The following is a 20,069-nucleotide window of genomic DNA, read 5'->3' on the forward strand; positions in this document are numbered from 1 at the left end:
ATTCCATGGCAGAAGCAGAAATGAAAGCCTGTCACACACCTCCTTTAAGCAGAGCGCTCAAACGGAAACTAAGCTACCAGGTCAGTTGAGCTCAGTGCTTCCTGACTGAAACTGAACTCCAATGTGGTTAAAGCTCAGTGTTAACAGCTCCTGCCACGGAGCACATACGTACCTATCAATTTGCACATGGCAGTTGCAGAACATTAACTCAGGGTGTGCTTGCTAATGGCGGGGGAAATGCTAATGGTATGCGTGTGACTATCACTGACATTTCATGTCCTAAGGCCTTGTGAATGATTCTAATCCAGTAGAGCTTACTGAGGCGTTTTTCATGCAGTGAGCCCTGACGTGGTCTTTTTGTGGATCGCGATAGTCCACCTCTGACATGTGTTGGCCTATCTGTTTGGAGAGTACACATTTTTACTCTTGCACACAGTGAAATCGAGGGTGCACAAACTGGTCGACTTTACAAGCAGTGTGTGTGTGTGTGTGTGTGTGTGTGTGTGTGGGTGTGTGTGTATGTCTGTGTGCATGTGTGTGTGCATGTGCATGTGCATGTGTGTGTGCGTGTGTGCATGTGCATGTGTGTGTGTCAGCGTGTGTGTGTGTACATATGTGTGTATCTGTTTGTGTGTGTGTCTGTGTGTGTGTCTGTGTGTGCAAGCGTGCATGTGTGTGTGTGTGTGTGTGTCTGTGTGTGCAAGCGTGCGTGTGTCTGTGTGTGTGTGTGTGTATGTGTGTGCAAGCGTGCGTGTGTGTCTGTGTGTGCAAGCATGCGTGTGTGTGTGTGTGTTCCCATGCCTGTGTTGTGGCGCTGACTCAGCAGGACCAGATGAGGCTGAGATCACCCGTGGCACAAAACTGCACATTTAGGATAGTCTGCTCCACCTGCAAACCAATCACTGCAGTTTACAACGGTCACATGATCAGAAGCCTCAGGCTGAACACAGCTCCTTTTTGGAGACCTCTCTAAACCTAATCTTAAAATAACAACATCAACACACACACACAACAGTAACGGCCATGCCTGAAGCCCTCCTTTAAATAACAACATCAACAGTAATGAGCATGCCTGAAGCAGCAGTGGGGTTCAGTCTGGGTGATGGCATGACAGTGCAGAAGCAGAGAACCGAGAGCACATCAGCTCCAGGTCTTCAGGCCACAGCTGAAAATACACTCAATGCTAAACCCCCCTAGCTGTTGACATTGTATCTAGTCACGATGTGAGTAACACGTTCACTATGTCAAGTAAATACTGCATGATTGGCTGGAGTTAAATCGTGTTGTTTACATACAGTATGTTTGATCACACTAATAAAATAAATAGACGCGAGTGAGGCAAGTGAATCCGATGTTAAGAGCAGAGTGTTTTGAACCAGACCATTGGAGCTCTACAACAGAACATGCAGACAGATCTGGGAAGAAATAAGGCCTTACTCATTTATCAAAAATGCATGCACATATGGAGTGCAAATAAATTAAGGAGATGCAGAAAGATATTCCATGCAAAGAATTTAGTACATTTAGAAATCAATCTTGAATCCTTAAGAAGTACTCCAGTATTTCTTTAACCTAAGCCTGATTTTCCCTGCAAGTTTCTTCATTAGCCTACCTTTCTCTTCTCCTGGTCCGGAAGAAGTAATTTTCTATAGATCTTGCTCTCTCAAATAAACATCTAATCACAAAGATAAATATATTTTAAAATGATTGAAGCAGACTGATGGTTTAATGCCCTGTGGATACCATTCTGGCATTGCCCTTCTGCTCGTTGTTCTTGTCTTGTCAGCAGGAGGATAGGCTTGAGCGCCTAATCGCTGAAATCTCCTGATAGGCCATTTGAATTTTGACACATTCCACACAGCTCTCATCACATTTCAGTCCTAACAACATTCTTGCCTTACTGACAAGCGTTTTAAAGTTCATAAACCATTTTTGACCAGTCTACCATCCTGCACTCTTAAGCTTCTGCCTGATGTTTTTTGGTTTTTGTCAAGGCATTTGATTCAGTTGCAAGCTCTATGGTAAAAGTGTCTGTGATCTGGGTTTGGAGCAGTAGTTCTATGGTAATAGTGTCTGTGATCTGAGTTTGGAGCAGTAGGTCTAATTCAAAAAGTGCAATGGATAGAACTAACTTCTAGTGTCTAAAACATCTGCCTAAAACAGCTCCACCCTCTGTCGCCCTCTCCTCTCCTCCTCCTCAGGGACCAGTGACCCCTATGTGAAGTTTAACTGTCCCCCTCTCCTCTCCTCTCCTCTCCTCTCCTCTCCTCTCATATCCTCTCCTCCTCAGGGACCAGTGATGTGTGAAGTTTAACTGTCCCCCTCTCCTCTCCTCTCCTCTCCTCTCCTCTCCTCTCCTCTCCTCCTCAGGGACCAGTGACGTGTGAAGTTTAACTGTTCCTCCTCTCCTCCTCCTCAGGGACCAGTGACCCCTATGTGAAGTTCAAGATAGCAGGGAAGGAGGTGTTCCGCAGCAGGACCATCAACAAGAACCTGAACCCAGTGTGGGATGAGAGGGTCACGCTGCTGGTGGACACCCTGAGAGAGCCTCTCTACGTCAAGGTAAACCACCAGAGGGCAGTAGAGAGGATCTAATTGCCTCGCAGATGGATGTTTATCCAGCAGGCTGAATGTAAGGACAATGGGATGTGTGTATCAATCACGTGGTCTTATACTATCAACAGAACGAGTGGCCAAGCACTTTATACTATTTATACCAGTCAGTCTGTGACTCAGAAAACAGAATGCTTTAAGCATTTCAAGAAGAAGAACAATAGAAATGAGTGGACAAATCCTAATATGTCTGTTTTTGTGTTAATGTGTAGCCATATTTTATGTAGCCGATAAAGATGATGAAGAAGTAACAATCAAAAGCACCACAAATTGTTGTAAAAGGGAATGACATTCAGTATAATATAGGAATGTTATGTTTTTATCTGCTTTACCGTAAAATACTGTTTTGAAAGGCCACAGTCTTTTGAGTGTGCTAAACCTGAATTACATGCGGGTTTGTTAGTTAAACTCTTTTCAGATGAAATAGTGAAGGCCTTTAGTTTCTAGCGAATGAGAGAATATACTGACTTAGACATGGCTGAGATGTTATAAACACCTAAAAACACATGATTCACTACATAACCTCATCCACGGTCAAGTCACAAGCTTGACGTTAATTTGTTGTAGTTGAACAAATAAAGGTGGCCTACTTGCACACATGCAGAGTGGCAGGCTTAATAGTGTCATGACTTGGACATTTAAAGTAAATAAGTCCAAGGGGTTCTCTAACTTCATTTCAAGAGGAATGCCATGCATGTAACAATTAACTTACATATCGTTATCGTTAAATAACCCTAGGCAAATCACAGAATGACACCTTTAGAGTCAGTGATTAGGAGAAATGTAATTATACAGCTGGCAGCTTCCTAAGGTATACAGGCTTCTGCTGTTCTAATACTTGATGTGTGTATCTCCTTGAGGCTTGTCTTCTGCCATGTAATAGCTGTTGACTGCTGCTGACTGATGTCTTTGTTCTGCTTTAGGTCTTCGATTATGACTTTGGCCTGCAGGATGATTTCATGGGCTCAGCCTACATCTATCTGGAGTCTTTTGAGCATCAGAGGTGTCAGAGAGTCACTATTGTTATTTATTATATATTTATTGTGTTCTTCTTCTGTTTACCTTTCCTAGAAGCAAAATTATTTCTTGAGCTATTTGTTGCCACCTGGTGTTTGGTGTTGGTAGTGTACCCCACACGCACCTCATCAGCACACATAGTGGTAATGAGAAGCTTATGACATTATGTAACTATAGCAGTCCAGTTTATAATCTAATGATGCTTGAATGCTAACAGTTATTGAGGTAAGGCTGACTAAGCTAATAGAGTGAGGCTTCTTTAGTATATGTGTGATGTGAGCAGTTTATTACAGTGTAAGAATGATTCTTCAGATCCCTGGATGTGACCCTCGACCTTAAAGATCCCCACTATCCTGACCATGACCTGGGTACTCTGGACCTGACCGTCAATGTGACCCCCAAAGAAGGGGACATCCGAGAAACTGTAAGTTCTGACCTCTGCCTCCTGATCTCACTGCCTTAAGCGCTCGTCCTGTGTCTAGAGAAATGAACCACGGTTCCTGAGAGTTGGGAGAATCTACCCCAATGTGTCATTGCAGAACTAATACTTCCCAGCAGACAACCTGGCCTCTCTTCTCCCTAAGACCATAGAAGCAGTTTAGTGTTTAAGCGCTCCGAGCAGCAGCTGTGTGTGTGAATCAGTCCTCCTCCTCCTCCTCTCCATCTTTGCTCCTGCTTCCTGGTTTCAGTGTCACTGCCAATATGATCTCTTGTGTAGTATACTGCTCTCATGAAGGGAGACATTCGAACAAAGCAATGGATATGGAAATGGAAATGTGCCCTAGTGACTATTTACGGCAGAGATAGTGACACACACACACTCTGAATTTTATCTCTGCATTTTACCCATCCAGGGTAGTGATACACACAGTGATACACACAGTGAAGCACACTAACCCGGAGCAGTGAGCTGCTTTCGAGCGCCCGGGGAGCAGATGCCTTGCTCAAGGGCACCTCAGCCCTGGATGTGGGCATGGGAGAGCAGTGCTCTACCCCTTCCCCCGCCCACATTTTTCCTGCTGGTCGGGGACCGAACAGGCCACCCTCCGGTTACCAGCCCGAAAACCCTAACCAGTAGGCCACAGAGCTGCCCCAATCACATTTCTATGATAATGTTTTATTTAAGGTTGTACGTAGTCGATGGCAAGGCGGTGTGTTTCGACATGTATTTAAATGCCAACAACAGCCTTCTCATTTGAGTTTATCTATTATATCATAATGGAGCATAATTGAAAATGCTGGCGTGCCACTCTCATTACGATCGTTAATACGCTCACTTACGAGTGGCCTGAGATGATTGAGCTGATATAGAATTCATTCCATTTTGCATTGCTCTCAAGCAGGGACAAATTTGGTGTCTGGGCAGCCGAGGGTTTGGCACATTTGAACACTCTGCTTCTCAGATGCCCAGAAGGAGCTGCTCGTATGGCATGTTGTACAAATGCCATTGTGCTTTGGCTGAAGAAGTGCAAGAAAAAGAAGTAAACTAGTTTGAAGAAAGAAGATCTCTCTAATTTCTTCTCTCTTTTTCTCCATCTCTGAGGGCCTCCCTGATTAGAAGGAGATGTATCTTCATTACAGCAAGATGCAGCTATTTCTGCTTTGTTCATTTAATTGTCCCACATTATGTAGAACATGGGCTCACATGGGACTGTTGGGAGTCTGTTTGATCTGATATCTTAGTTACTGTGCACTGCTTGATTCTATAGGATGTGAGCACAACTCTTTGCAACTTCTCCAAGGCCCCCATGCTGAGCAGGGAGAGATGTACACATATCCTGGCATAACCTCAAACCAGTTTAAAAGCACCAGTGTTTACTTCTGCCTCTTAGCGCCCTCCCCTGGACACTGCAGATATTACACAATCTCTTCCCACTTGACCATTATGCAAGCCTGAGATAATGCTGCATGCTGTGCAGGTGAGACAAGAAGAACAGACGATGTTGCTGTGGGCATCCATCTTGTTTTCTGAGTTGATCAGGTTAACACACGTTTTTTTAAGAAGTCGAAGTCTCCCAAGTTTACCGTCATCTTGAACGCAGCATTAGATCTCTTCACCTAGAGAACGGTAGAAAAAAAACTGTTAAATTGAAATAAAGACAGACAAGAGCTTCATTAAAAACAGTTTGTAGATGTAAGAGTAATAACCAATCTGCCTTTTCTTTTTTCTGTTTCTAAACGGAGGCTAATGGATGGCTATATGCTTACATCAGTGATGAGGGGCCCTCTGCTGCTCTGCTGGGCACGTCACCATCATTGCAGCTTTCATGTAGAGGCCTCATTCCAGGCAGCTGGTCCTTGATGTATTTGATGATTTGTTGATAATGCCTAACTGACCATTGATATTTGCTTCCCATTAGTGCTGCTTTTACCCTCACTTGGGGTGACCCCCAAAGCACAGCATGAACAGTATCTGTATCTGTGTGTGTCATCAACACACATACTGTAAATACTTGTTCTGTGTGTGTGTGTATGTGTGTGTGTGTGTGTGTGTGTGTGTGTGTGTGTGTGTGTGTGTGTGTGTGTGTGTGTAATGTCTGGAAGTGCTTTGTCTCTCTCACCTTCTCTCTCAGTCTCCCTCATCATCTCCCTCTCTCTCTCTCTCTCTCTCTCTGTGTCTTAATGTCTTTCAGATACGTGTGTATCTAATACTTTTATGAGAACATGTATCTGAGGATATAGTGTGTGTGTGAGTGTGTGTGAGTGTGTCGTTGCTGGCCAGGGCTGCTCGTTGGCCTCTCTTCCTCATTGCAGCACATAAGGTTGGGCTGGCTTGTTTATACTGGCTTTGTCTCATTTCCAGAACATGCTAATGAGACGCAGCTGGAAGAGGTCCAGTAAGGTAATCTACAGCATGATCTCACTCCCCCAACTGCACTCGCTGCCCCTGCAGGGTCAGCTCCAGCTGGGAGCCCTGACACCCTCTGCCTCTCTGTCTCAGCCGCCCTGATCAGTCCGCTCCAGCCAGCATCCTCTCTGTTTCATTTATTTTCTACGTGCTGCAATATACGGACACAGGTTTCCAGGGGAAATGTCCCCCTCCTCTGGTATTAAGGAAGTATTGCATATGTAGAGCGTTTTTTGGGGGTGGCTCTATTATGTGGGACCAATGACTTTATTTTATAAAACATTTAGTTTCATACGGTCATTGTGTGGGGCTAATTGTAGTCTGGTCATCAAAATTAAGGTAGCCACATAAATGCTACATCACAGCCGTTTGTGATTACGTACAGTAGCTTTATACCCTCAAATCACCATGAGGCAGCATTGATGAATCCAAAACATCTTCACAGATACTAGTCTTTGACATGTCTCATGTGTTTGTCCAGGAGGTCCATGTATATTGCAGCTGTTGGGTGAGAAAATAAAAGCGTCTTCACTGTCATCTTAAAGCTGGTCTCACTGCTGTGGCGTGAGTTGACCCTCAGTCTTCAGTCGAAGGCAGAAGGACCAGCGTCATGCCCTTTGTGTCCCCATTATGTCATTTTCAGTTCAAGAGGGAGAAAAAAAAAGGCTTGATTTCAAGACTATTATGGATAGGAGTTTTTGGAGTCCCCTGAACAAGGAGTGGGGCGTGTGCGACTCTTCTCTCCCACTCCTACTCCTCCTTCTCTCCTCCTATTCTCCTCATCCCCCTTGTTCTCATTGCTCCTCAAGCTGATTCTTGAGTTCTTCATCTCCAGTGATTTCTTTTTTTTGCCTCATTGATTTGGTTTGGTTGTCAGAATTAATTTCCTTTTCCTCATTGGGACTTGTGGCATGCTAGTGGAAGGTCAGTTGAGTCCTACTGGTGAGTGCATGTTGTTGTGGTGTCTCATGGCTTGACCAGCCGCGTGCACTTAGTACAGGGAGGCACTCTTCAGACACAATTTAGATTAAGAAGTTTAGAACCGCTTTTAGCAAAGGCAACGTCAGAAGCTCTCAGGAGCTTGCCTCAGATATATTTCCAAACTGTTTTGTTGTCTCCTGTTCAGTCATCGACACATAAGGGTGTCTGTCTGTCTGTGTGTGTGTGTGTGCGCACGCAAGTGTGACTTCTGTGGGCCTATGTGAAACGAGAGTTTGCGTTCCAGTCAGAACCACAAACAAACCACTGATGTGTGTGATAGGACGAGTTTCAGAGCAGCCAGCCTCTTTTGTAGCCGCTCCGGTGGTAGTATGAGGGTCAGGTCGCACCCGCTATGTTTTGGGCTGCAGTTCTGTGGAGTTGGCTTTGGCGCAGGATCGAGGAGCCCCCTGGAAACATGAAAGCGCCTCTCTCTCTACTGCCGCTCTCCTCCACCCCCCCCCCCCCCCCCCACCCCCTTCCGTAAGCCCAGGCTTTGATGCTGCAAACTGGGCCAGCGCCGGGTGGGACTCAGGGTGGGAATTAGCTGCTGTGCTAACTACTTCCACACCAGCCCCTGTCCCGGGCGCCCCCCTCCGCCAACGTCTATTTATACCCGCCTGCCTCCATCTTTAATGAAGCCGGATCTGATAAACGCTGAGTCCCGTAGACGCACAGTCAAGCCTGCCAACCGTGAGTGGGATTATGAATCACCTCCTATTGTTTCCAAATAATAAAAGATTCAACCTCCGAAAAAAGTGAAATTCAGTAAATAGGGGAAGCAGAAACCTCATAGAACCCCCATAGAACTGTGGGGGTATATCATGGGCAGACTTTATGTTACCTAGGCCTTGTTGAAGTTAAATTATATTATTAGGTATAGTTGAATATATTGAGTAGAAGGGAGTGAGTTGATCTTTATACTTTGTATCCGTTTAAAACTTGGATAAGGGTTTTAGTAAGCATAGATTATCCGACTGTTACACACTGACACAGCTGTTATGCTGGCCTCAGGATGTAGTTTGTAATCCTAATGTAATGTAAAATACTACGCATGGCCCCCTCACGATGCCATGGCTGAAAACGACCCAGCCTTTATCAACTCAGTAATTGATGAGCCATTCTGATCAAATGAAGAGCGTTGTGCTCGTGACCACGAGTGTCAGGAGAGGTTGTTTCATCCCGCCTGCAGCACTCTCAAGAGGCCTCTCTTTAACAGCCGCGGCCCTTCAGTCAGATGGATATTTGCACGGAGATCTCTCTGCTTCTCCAAAGCGACGACAGTCTCGCTTGTCGTCCTGCGTGGCCTAGTTTGGCACAGACCTTCTCATTGGCCGTCCAAATCCAGCACCAGGCCTGGATGTAATGAGCAATCTGTCGCAGCAAAACAATTACGAGCCCTTTCAATTAGGAGAGCGGCATCACGCGGACCGGCTGCATTAGCATACTGTGCTCCTGCAAGCTCTGTGCTTCTGTTGGTGCTGCGTGTTGGAGTGTGTCAGCGGTTGTGTGTGTTTGTGTGTGTGTGTGTGTGTGTGTGTGTATGTGTGTGTGTGTGTGTGTGTGTGTGCGCGCGCGTGTGTGTGTGCCTGCTTGCCTGCCTGCTCACGCCACAGTCAGCCACTTAGCATTAATATCTGGAGAGAAAGAATTAAGAGGCTCGCCTCGAGATCAAAGCCGCTTGTTTGCGCGGGAGGGTTTTTCAAAGTTTAATGAAATGCACTCACAACAAAAGCCATACTAATGAGTTTCCAAATCAAGCACAGGAGACAGAGATATCTTATATAAATTTGTTTGTTTGACAAATAACGTAGATGTCTTACTTTGCCCAGGAACTATAGCCGTGTCTTCCCACATTGTTCGCTGAAACGCGGTTCTACTCCATAATGGAAATGAATACACTTCACCAGAAGCTTCCATTAGATACAGCCCATTCAAGTTCTATTTGTGGAGAGTTTAGCTGTGGAAATGTGTCCATGATAATTATACCTTAGAGTCTTTAGTAGGACCCAAGCCAGGATTCTCCAGGATTGCAGTTATTCCTTGCAGTGATGTATAGTGTTTGTTTCTGGTGTGCGTCTCGTGTGTCGGCTTCTTCTCCCGTGTTGGCTTATCCTTGTGCACTGTGTGTGTTTTTTGTCCCTTCATTGTGGTGAGGAAATCCAGGAGAATCCCTGAGAATCACCCTGCTTATACTTATAGCTTATACACCTTTGTTTGTGTGTGTGTGTTTATGTGTGTATGTGTGTGTGTGTGTTTGTGTGTGTGTGTGTGTGTGTGTGTGTGTGTGTGTGTGTGTGTGTGTGTGTGTGTGTGTGTGTGTGTGTGCGCGCACATGCTTATGTGCGTACATTTCTGTATGTGTGTGGACATGGATATGCATACTTGTATGTATGCATGGTTCCATACATGCATCGTTGTATGCATGGTTCTGTGTGTGTGTGTGTGTGTGTGGGAATGTGTATGTTTGCATGTACGTATGTGTATTTGTGTCCCAGCATCACCAGAGCCTGCGGCTATCAGATGTGCACCGGAAGTCCCAGCTGTGGAGAGGGATCGTGAGCATCAGTCTCATCGAGGGCAGAGAGCTCCAGCCCATGGACAGCAACGGCCTGAGTGACCCCTACGTCAAGTTCAGGATGGGCCATCAGAAGTACAAGAGCAAGGTCAGCCTCCCTACCGCCCCAGCTGCCCCGGAGGTTGACTGTTGGCCATGCAGAGAACAAATACATCAATTTTGTCTGGAATCTCAAATCCTATCTTCACACCACACTATCGCACTAACACGTATATGGTCTTTCCATGAACGTTAAAGCCTGTTCCTTCTGATTAATACATTGACAAACTGTTTGAAAAGTACCTTAAATAAGTGAAAGGTACAGGGATGCACATCTCTCAGTCACAGCACCAGTAAGACAGCGTAAACCCCCACCCCCTTCCTTAGCTCTTCTATTCACACACAAGGTCATTACCTGGGCGTGAGAGAGGAGAGTGTCCATTGGAAACAAACTCCACTGAGGTCCAAGTGGAATTCATTTATTTTGAGGCAAGCCCTGCCATCTGGAAGCAGATAGTACATGAAATTCCATTGAAGGAGATATTACAGTGGATTACAGGCTAGTTAGCGTTTCTAACCTGCAAATTGGTTTCTTTTATTGGAAAATCTGTTTATGCTGAATAACTGCAGTAGGGTCAGGGTTAGTGTTGTGTTGGTTTTGTTAGTTTATATTTAAAAAGGAAGTATCACAGCGGATCTTCACTCCTTTATTTAATTCCAACGAGCAGTACTGAAGAGAAACATGCTGCCTGTTTGTTTTTAGACCATACCCAAAACTCTGAACCCCCAATGGCGGGAGCAGTTTGACTTCCACCTGTATGAGGAACATGGCGGCTTCATCGACATCACCGTCTGGGACAAAGACGCGGGGAAGAGGGATGACTTCATGGGCAGGTGGGACACGCACACCTACACCAACAAGCACACACACGGTCAAGTGTTCAGCTTATTCTTCCTGGCATGAGACACACCAGGTGCAAACCTGTTGCAATGGACAAGGACTAGCATTATCATAGGTAAACATTATCCTTGTCAACAGAGCAGTGGATACTCCTATATATTACTTATATCAGTGCCTGCCTGCCTCTCTGCCTGTCTGCTAGTGAGGGCCTCCGCCTCATTAAAGAGGTGAAAGATAAGAATAAGATAGGATGAGAAGTGAAGTCATGTTTCCCCTGGTTCAGAGTGGGCCAAGGGCAGAGGCAGAACCCAAACTGGCTGACCATCAGTGCTTGGGCTCGGTTGGGCCCGTCAATCCTAAACACTCCTTGAAGCTTAATGTCCAATTAACATGTTGATTTTTGCCATTTCAACAAGTTTTATTTTGTTGACTGACCTGTTTTGAACACCTTGTCGTGACACCTGTTTGAATGAGGAGATGAAAGCGAAAGAGAGATCTAAAGAATGTGTGTGTATGTGTGTGTGTGTGTGTGTGTGTGTGAGGGGGAGAGAACGAAAAACAGAGGGAGAGGGAGAGGGCCACGAGTCAAGGTCATTAAATTGTGAGAGACAGCGAGCGTAATGACTTGGGGGAGAGAGTGGGAGATCAGGAGTTATCTAATGATACACACAGCAGAAGCATACAGACACAAACACATCTACACACACACACACACACACACACACACACACACACACACACACACACACACACACACACACACACACACACACACACACACACACACACAAACACACTCACTCCCTCACATCTGCCCTGCAGTTGTTACCCTGCTCTTCTCCAGAAGCATGCAGGCCTCAGGCTGGTATAATTGGCTATTTCCCCTTCTTCTTAAATGCCCATCTGTTTGCCCCCCCGGCGCCCTGGCCCCCGCTGCTGCCCACATTAACTCTCCATTCAGGATCAATCGCCGGCTTCATTAGTGACACGGGGAGCGAGCCCTGCCTGGCCTGCTCTGGCCTGGCCCGACACAGCCCGGTGCTCTGACACATGCCGGAGCCATCGTCTTGTCTCGTCTTGACACGTCTTGTCACGCCGACGCAGAGGAAATGAAGGCGAGCGCAGGCGGGATAAGGAGCAAGCTCTCGTTTGTCCCAGGCCCCCGATCCCCCCCCCCCCCCCCCCCCCTTGTGTTTTTGGCCTCTTTCAGTCTGTGGCGCTGTTTTTCTTGTTACCTCACTTTGTAACCTTGACTTTAATGCAGTGTTGTAGGCCCCTGGTTTAGTAGTGTGCCATTGGATCACAGTGGGGGGCTCCATCCTCTTCATGCTTCATACTGTGTGTGTCTCAATGCTCATGTATGACTGGGCCCTTTGTGTTTTATGTGAGTATTTTCATATTTGTACATGCGTGTGTTTATGGCGGTGTTTGTGTGTGTGTGTGTGTGTGTGTGTTTGTGTGTGTGATAGGTGTCAGATTGACCTCAGTCAGATGGCTCGGGAGCAAACCCACCGACTGGACCTGCAGCTGGAGGAGGGCGAGGGCGCGCTGGTGCTGCTGGTCACGCTCACGGCCTCTGCCTCCGTCTCCATCTCTGACATGTCCATCAACATCCTGGACGACCCACAGGAACGCCACGACATCCTACAGAGATACGTAAGTCAGTATGTGTGTGCACCATTTAGACATCCTACAGAGATACGTAAGTCAGTATGTGTGTGCACCATTAAGACATCCTACAGAGATACGTAAGTCAGTATGTGTGTGCACCATTTAGACATCCTACAGAGATACGTAAGTCAGTATGTGTGTGCACCATTTAGACATCCTACAGAGATACGTAAGTCAGTATTTTTGTGCACCATTTAGACATCCTACAGAGATACGTAAGTCAGTATGTGTGTGCACCATTTAGACATCCTACAGAGATACGTAAGTCAGTATGTGTGTGCACCATTTAGACATCCTACAGAGATACGTAAATCAGTATGTGTGTGCACCATTTAGACATCCTACAGAGATACGTAAGTCAGTATGTGCGTGCACCATTTAGACATCCTACAGAGATACGTAAGTCAGTATGTGTGTGCACCATTTAGACATCCTACAGAGATACGTAAGTCAGTATTTGCGTGCACCATTTAGACATCCTACAGAGATACGTAAGTCAGTATGTGTGTGCACCATTTAGACATCCTACAGAGATACGTAAGTCAGTATTTTTGTGCACCATTTAGACATCCTACAGAGATACGTAAGTCAGTATGTGTGTGCACCATTTAGACATCCTACAGAGATACGTAAGTCAGTATGTGTGTGTGCACAATTTAGACATCCTACAGAGATACGTAAGTCAGTATTTTTGTGCACCATTTAGACATCCTACAGAGATACGTAAGTCAGTATGTGTGTGCACCATTTAGACATCCTACAGAGATACGTAAGTCAGTATTTTTGTGCACCATTTAGACATCCTACAGAGATACGTAAGTCAGTATGTGTGTGCACCATTTAGACATCCTACAGAGATACGTAAGTCAGTATGTGTGTGCACCATTTAGACATCCTACAGAGATACGTAAGTCATTGTGTGTGTGCACAATTTAGTGGGTGCACTTTTTGGTGAGGTGTATGTCGTTGAGGGGTTCACTATTCACAAAAATTTCCCTGTAATATAGCAGGCCTTTTGGATCTTAGCTTAGTCAAGGGTCCTACATAATAAACATACATTGGATCTGAAGCTATATTTTGTCTGCTATAAAGACTATAAATCTGGCAGACTCCCTGTGACACGACCTCCCTTCCCAAAGCAGCTAAACCTTTGAGGCCCAGAGATGGGTTAAGTCAACCAGCCAGGAGAGAGCAGAGGAGGGAGGAGAGGAGAGAGAAGAAAGCAGAGGAAAGGAGAGGAAAGGAGAGGAGGGGCGAGGAGAGGAGAGGATAGGAGAGGCGAGGAGAGGAGAGAAAAGGAGAGGAAATGAGAGGAGAAGAGAGGAAAAGAGAGGAGAGGGAAAGAGAGGAGAGGGAAAGAGAGGAGAGCAGAGAAGAGGAGAGAGAAGTGAAGCAGAAATGAGGAGCGAGAGATGAAGACATGATGACATTAGATGAGATGAGAGGAGAGGATATGAGATGAGGAAAAGAAGAGAAGAGAAGAGAGGTGGAGCTGATGGGGCTGGAGAATAGTGAAGATGGAGGAAGAGTCGGTGTGGGGTTTGGGGGGGGGGGGGGGGGGTGTATGGTGTTATTAGAACTTGACAGGCGCTTTTCAGGCCTGTCTGGTGCTGAATGCTTCCTTCTGCCGCGGGGCTGAAAGGAGCTCGCTCTCCCTGTGTGAGGCCCCCTTTGGCCCTGTGTGAGCCCGCCGTGGCCCCGGAGCACCTCCACGCCACACAAAAGGGCCCGGGCCCTTTGTCTTTGGCCCCTGTTAACCCTGGCCTGTCTGTCAGTGGCAGCTAGTCCTCTATACATGCCACTGGCAGAGGGAGACACTTCTTCTCCAAACAAAGACCCCCATCTCTGCTCTGCCTGGAGATTGCCGCCATCGCTGCACAAAGAGTAAGCTCTGGCTGTTCCAGTCCCAAGGCTGGGTTTAGTGACTGCTCTATCGGAGGACTTGGGTTTCACCCGTTTTATATCTTTCTCAAGTTGCTCTTCTTTTGCGAGCATTCCGGGTGCATGCTTGTATGTTCACGTTGCCTGTGTGTGCGTTTGTGTGTGTGTGTGTGTGTGGTGTGTGTGTGTGTGTGTGTGTGTGTGTGTGTGTGTGTGTGTGTATGTGTGTGTGCAAATTTTGCTCTAATTTAAGTTAAAAGTCATGCTGGGAGATCTGTTTGATCTCTTGCTGGAGCACTGGCAGAAAACACTCCACAGGCCAAACATCGGACGCGTGACCTACATAGCGGAGCAGAGAGGCTCATTGGCTCGCACCTCTCCCTCTCGCTCTTTCTCTCTCTCCATCTCTCTCTCTCGCTCTCCATCTCACTCTCTCCCGCTCTCTCTCGTTCGCTTTTGGATTGCATTGCAGCGACGCAACGATTTCAAAAGGGGGAGCTCTTGGACCGACTGAGATCCCAGCTAGCAGCGCCTCTCCCTCCTTAGCCCACACCCAGCAGCCATCAGGGGGGGTGGGGGGGTGCAGGGGAGAGTGGCATGTGTATAGGCCTAGGCAGTGAGATGCGGGAAGGGGGGAGATGTGTAAAATGAAAAGAAAAGCTATTTCACCTTGCGGAGTGTCATACCGTTTTTTTTTTTACTATTAGTAAAAGATAGACATTTTGCTCCCTCATCCCCCTCTATCTCACTTCCTTTCTTGCCCTCCTTCTCTGCTGTTCTTCCCTCTTTCCTCTCTCTCTTTCTGCCCCCCTCTCTCTTTCCCTCTCTTTGCCTTGGCGTGTTCGTTAGTGGCCAGGCTGTCTTCAGATGAAGGGACAGATAGGCCTTGTGATGCCTGGAGGGGACGGCAGATTTAAAAGAAAAAAGGCTCTTTTTTTTCTCCTGGCTATTTGCATATTGCATTTTTATTTCCCTCTGTCTGCCGACACTCCTTTTCAGCGAGGTGAATTTAATAAAGACATACCTTATCACAGCTGACAGATAACATGAAGTACTGGTGTTAATTCTGCACAATGCTCTTTTAAACAGATTAGTTTAGCCAGGGTATTGGTCTGTGAGTGTGTGTGTGTGTGTGTGTGTGTGTGTGTGTGTCTGTGTGTGTCTGTGTGTGTCTGTGTGTGTGTGTGGAGCCTGTGTGGTGCCCCAGAGAATTTGTATCTTGGGCCTTTATCGCTGTGGAACGAGCTGTCTTAAGATAGCTGCACAAAGCAGACACGTGCACAGGCGCTCTCTCGTTGGCAGCCATTGTTGCCATCGCCACGTTTTTTCCCTGCCTGCCGCTAACCAGCGACCGGGCAAACAAATAAAGCGTTTAAGGCGGGGGGGGGGGGGGGGGGGAGGGACGACGACTGTGGTAGCGCTGATGCATTGTCATCATCATGAGACGCTTTTGAAGCCCAGATGCTCCCCTCTCAAAGCGTAGATGTCGGGGTGGGGGGGTGGGGGGGTGGGGGGCAGCAACTGAGGGAAAGGGGGAAAAAAAAAAATCCCAATTAAATCTCCTAATGCGGCCTCTCCCTACACTCCGCATGCATCATTAAAGAGGCAGGGCCCCTATCAGATGACTTCCAGCTGATTTGGTGCCGGGGTGAACCGCAGCCCTCGCCAATTCACTCGCCCCGCCGGTGCATTAATAGCCACGCATGAGGATGAAGATGTTCAGCCATAAAGAAGGGGGAGGTCACGTCATGCCAGACGTTTGGTGACAGAGCTCTCCATCACAAACAGAGATAATTCACATCTGAGTGCCTGTATGTGTGTGTGTGTGTGTGTGTGTGTGTGTGTGTGTGTGTGTGTGTGTGTACTGTCCTCCTCCATCAACAGTTCCAAAGGCAACGTAACTGGCCTTTGTCATCATCCTGCCCATCATCAGACTGCATAGTTTGAATGTCAGAGCGCAGTGAATACCTTCACCAGCTGGTGTCTCTTCTCGGTTGCTTGGGTTGGTCTGCTCGCCGTCTCGTGGCTTGGCACAGGCCAACGCGCATGCTTGAGCTCTCTGAGGCCGCCATCTCACTCATTCTCAAGCCACCTTTCTCTCTCTCTCTCTCTCTCTCTCTCTCTCTTTCACTCTCTCTCCCTGCTTGTGTGTTTTTCCGGCAGAAAGAGCTCCACGTCCACAGACAAACATCCACAAACATTTATTATTTGGGCTGTAATTCCCGCCTGTTTTATTTGTTTGTGTTTGAGTTTTTTTCAATCAAGGGGGGTTTTCCTGAAGATAGCCCGGTGGTGTGTGGAGCGGTGGGTTGTTGTGAGCGCTGGGCCTGAGTGGATGGGACTGATGCATACTAATGTGCAGTGGGGCGGTGCGGGGGCCGCGGCGTGTAATGGACGTTAATGGGCGTCAGGCCCAGGGTGACCTCTGCAGAAGTGGTGGCACCCAATTCTGCACTCACACTGTCACTCGCCTCCAGACAGAGGACAAGTGTGTGGAGAGGGAGGGAGAGAGATAGAGGGATAGAGGGAGGTAGAGAGAGAGAGAAAGAGAGAAAGGATGGGGAAAGTGGAAGGAGGGAGAAATCGAGCAAAAAAAAGGTGAGTGCGAGAGAGAATCAGAACAGGGCGAGTGTGTGTGTGTGTGTGTGTGTGTGTGTGTGTGTGTGTGTGTGTGTGTGTGTGTGTGTAGGGAGGGGGGCTGTTAGCATTCCATTTTTATTATGACATTTCACAGTCATCCGATTTAATGTCCTCTGACCGGGCTGTCCGGCAGGAGCCGGTGGTGGTGGGGGCAGGGCCGTTATTTGGAGCATTGATAAAAGGTGAGCGCCTGGCGCCTGACAGCGAGTCATGCGGCTGAGCGCGGTGACATTCATTTTCTCCAGAACAGAGATGGAATAAGACGTCACTGTGACAAGCTGTCAATCAGCCCGTGTGCTCCACCACCCCCCCACCCAACACCCGGCTCCCTCTCACCACGCCTCTCCTCCATCAGCTAGTCTCGGCTCTGGAGGGGGGTGCTGTGTGTCCTCCAGTAATATGGGGGTGTATGTGTGGGTGGGGGGGTGGTGGGATGCTGATTCCGGACCCCCAGCCTGCCTTGTGTGCGACTTCGTCGATGGGCCCCCATAGCCGAAGGGGGTGGGAGGGTGGGAAAAAATATATATTCTTCCAGCCTTTCATTAAAAAAATAAAGAGGCCTCATCTCTTGAGCTTTTCAATCTCAGTGCCTGTCTATACAGCCTGCTGAAAAGGCAGCCCTGGCAAATCAGAAAATTCCTCTGCTATGGAAATGTTCCGGATAGAGATTTTCTTTTTTTGAAGGCCCCCTCCCAGAACCCCATCCCACCCTCCCCAATCATAAATAACAAGCATGGGTACTGTACTGTATCTACACAGAAATCATGTATTAAAATCTTGTGGAATTTTTCTTTCTTCTCCCGTTCCACTCACTCGTTTTTATTTGTTCCCCTTTTTCCCTCCGTCTTCCATGGGAGTCTTTTTTTCCCTCTTTGACAATAATATCGGCTGTAACAGGCAAAGGCTGACAGAGTTTATAATGAATTAAGTCTGTAGCCTGGCCCTGACTCCAAAATTCAAATTATAATTATTCCTCTGGGGCTGTGAGGGGGGGTTGCAGCCAGTAAGAAAAATAAATTGAACTGTAGTGCGATTTCTCTGCTGTAAAAGGCATACCACCACAGTTCACCACTCTCGTCTATTGTGTGTGTGTGTGTGTGTGTGTGTGTGTGTGTGTGTGTGTGTGTGTGTGTGTGTGTGTGTGTGTGTGTGTGTGTGTGTGTGAGAGTACCTGTGCTGTTCCATAGGTGCTTGCCACTTGTTAGTATGTAGGACATGCGTGTGTGAGTGGGGTGATTTTAGATATGTTTCTATTTGCCATGGTTTTCATGGAGACATGCAGTGTTTTGCTGACGTGTGGCACAACCTGAATGGGTTTTAAATTGAGTGCTCACAAGGGCCGTGTGAGGAGCATACTCCAGATGTTAACACATGTGAAAGTGTGTTTGTGTGCGTGTGTACCAGTGTGTGTGTGTTTGTGTGTGTGTGTGTGTGGAATGTGAGTGCACACACTTACCTAGCTCATGAATTCCTCCTCTGCTTCAGTAAAAGCACGCTCTGAATTGATCTATTTAGAGATATGTAAATACCACATTTTTTTTCTGAAGAGCAATGCTGAGATTTTAACACTGAAGCTAAGTGGAATTGCTCTTTGAATGTAGAGGTGTGTATGAGCTCTGTATGCGTGTGTGTGTGTTTGTGTGTCCATGTATGTATTTGCTGAAATTACCAGGATTTTTTTTAAATCAAAAGCAACCAAGAATACAAAAGACACAGTATCCAGTCACACTTTCTCTCTCTCTCTCTCTCTCTCTCTCTCTCTCTCTCTCTCTCTCTCTCTCTCTCTCTCTCTCTCTGTCTCTCGCACACACATACACACACACACACACACAGACACACATAGAGTAATTGTCCTTTTTGTTAAAGATGAATTACTGTTCCTAATGCTGACTCCATTCCTACCAAAGTGTCAACGGAAAATAATATATTTGATGTTCTTTCATATAGAGAGGAGAACGAATTCAAGAACCTGGATATTGTTTCTGAAAAGCTGCTTGGGTTTCTGACACAGTTCCTCTCTCTGTCCCCCTCACACAGAGTCTGCTCAAGTCCTTCCACAACGTCAAGGACGTGGGGATGGTCCAGGTCAAGGTGATCCGCGCCGAGGGACTCCTGGCCGCTGACGTCACTGGTAAGGACACCCTGGACAAGTTCATGTCCTCTGTCCCCACGTCCACAGAGACATACAGCATGTGCCTGCCAATGACCTTACACACTTCAGTCAGATGCAGCTCACTCTTCTGCCAATGACCTTACACACTTCAGTCAGATGCAGCTCACTCTTCTGCCAATGACCTTACACAGTTCAGGCAGACGCATCGCACTCTCCTGCGTGTATACAGGAAAAACTCTCCCAACTGATGAAAAAAAAATGTCTAGTGCAATAAAAAAATGTTCTAATACAGACATCTGAGAGTAGCTCAGATGATGGACGTACCCTGTATGTATATTTTTACACTCCATGCTCCTTCCCTGACACACTGTTCTCCTTGCATGTGTTATTGATATGTGTAGAAAAGGCATGATGCATTCTCCCCTTCACTCAGTGTGTAAAATGGCAGCTATGGCTGTGAAGTCATTAAAGGGCCTGTTGTCAAGGATGCTCTCTCCTACTGAAGCTCCGGTGTTTGAAACGGAATGTCGCCGCCTCGTTTAAACTCTGCACCGTTATTCCTGCACTCCATCACTTCTAACTTTTAAGTGGGCCTACAGCGGACAGACCTATTTTTTTTCTACGCCCCAGCCGCGTGGCTCGTGGAAAAGAGAGCGCAAAAACAAACATGGAGATGTTTGTCCTTATTCGCGTGCGGCAGGAGGGTGACATACATTAGTGGATTTGTCCCCGGGTCATTTGTTTTTCCAGAGCGCTCATATCAAACCCGCCGAGCAGGGAGGCACGAGGGGACGTAGACAGCACCATAGCTCTGAATTTGGTTTTTTAAAAAGACCAGAGGAATGAACAA

General features: G+C 46.9%; 1 protein-coding gene across 4 annotated transcripts in view; it reads left to right on the plus strand.

The window, feature by feature from the left end:
* Nucleotides 1-20,069, plus strand: part of mctp1a (multiple C2 domains, transmembrane 1a) — a gene marked incomplete at both ends in the record, with an annotated part of 88,869 nt that overhangs the window by 18,285 nt on the left and 50,515 nt on the right. For 2 of the 4 annotated variants that reach the window (XM_080838451.1, XM_080838454.1), the window contains 8 exons: nt 2,420-2,562; nt 3,537-3,616; nt 3,943-4,054; nt 6,434-6,472; nt 9,955-10,122; nt 10,777-10,907; nt 12,384-12,570; nt 19,144-19,237. In XM_080838451.1, coding sequence (XP_080694577.1) covers nt 2,420-2,562; nt 3,537-3,616; nt 3,943-4,054; nt 6,434-6,472; nt 9,955-10,122; nt 10,777-10,907; nt 12,384-12,570; nt 19,144-19,237 — 954 coding nt within the window. The remainder of the gene's footprint in view (nt 1-2,419; nt 2,563-3,536; nt 3,617-3,942; nt 4,055-6,433; nt 6,473-9,954; nt 10,123-10,776; nt 10,908-12,383; nt 12,571-19,143; nt 19,238-20,069) is intronic. The other 2 variants (XM_080838452.1, XM_080838453.1) reach the window with 2 other exon arrangements.

The sequence above is a fragment of the Sprattus sprattus genome (assembly GCF_963457725.1).
Source record: "Sprattus sprattus genome assembly, chromosome: 5".
Lineage (NCBI taxonomy): Eukaryota > Metazoa > Chordata > Actinopteri > Clupeiformes > Clupeidae > Sprattus > Sprattus sprattus.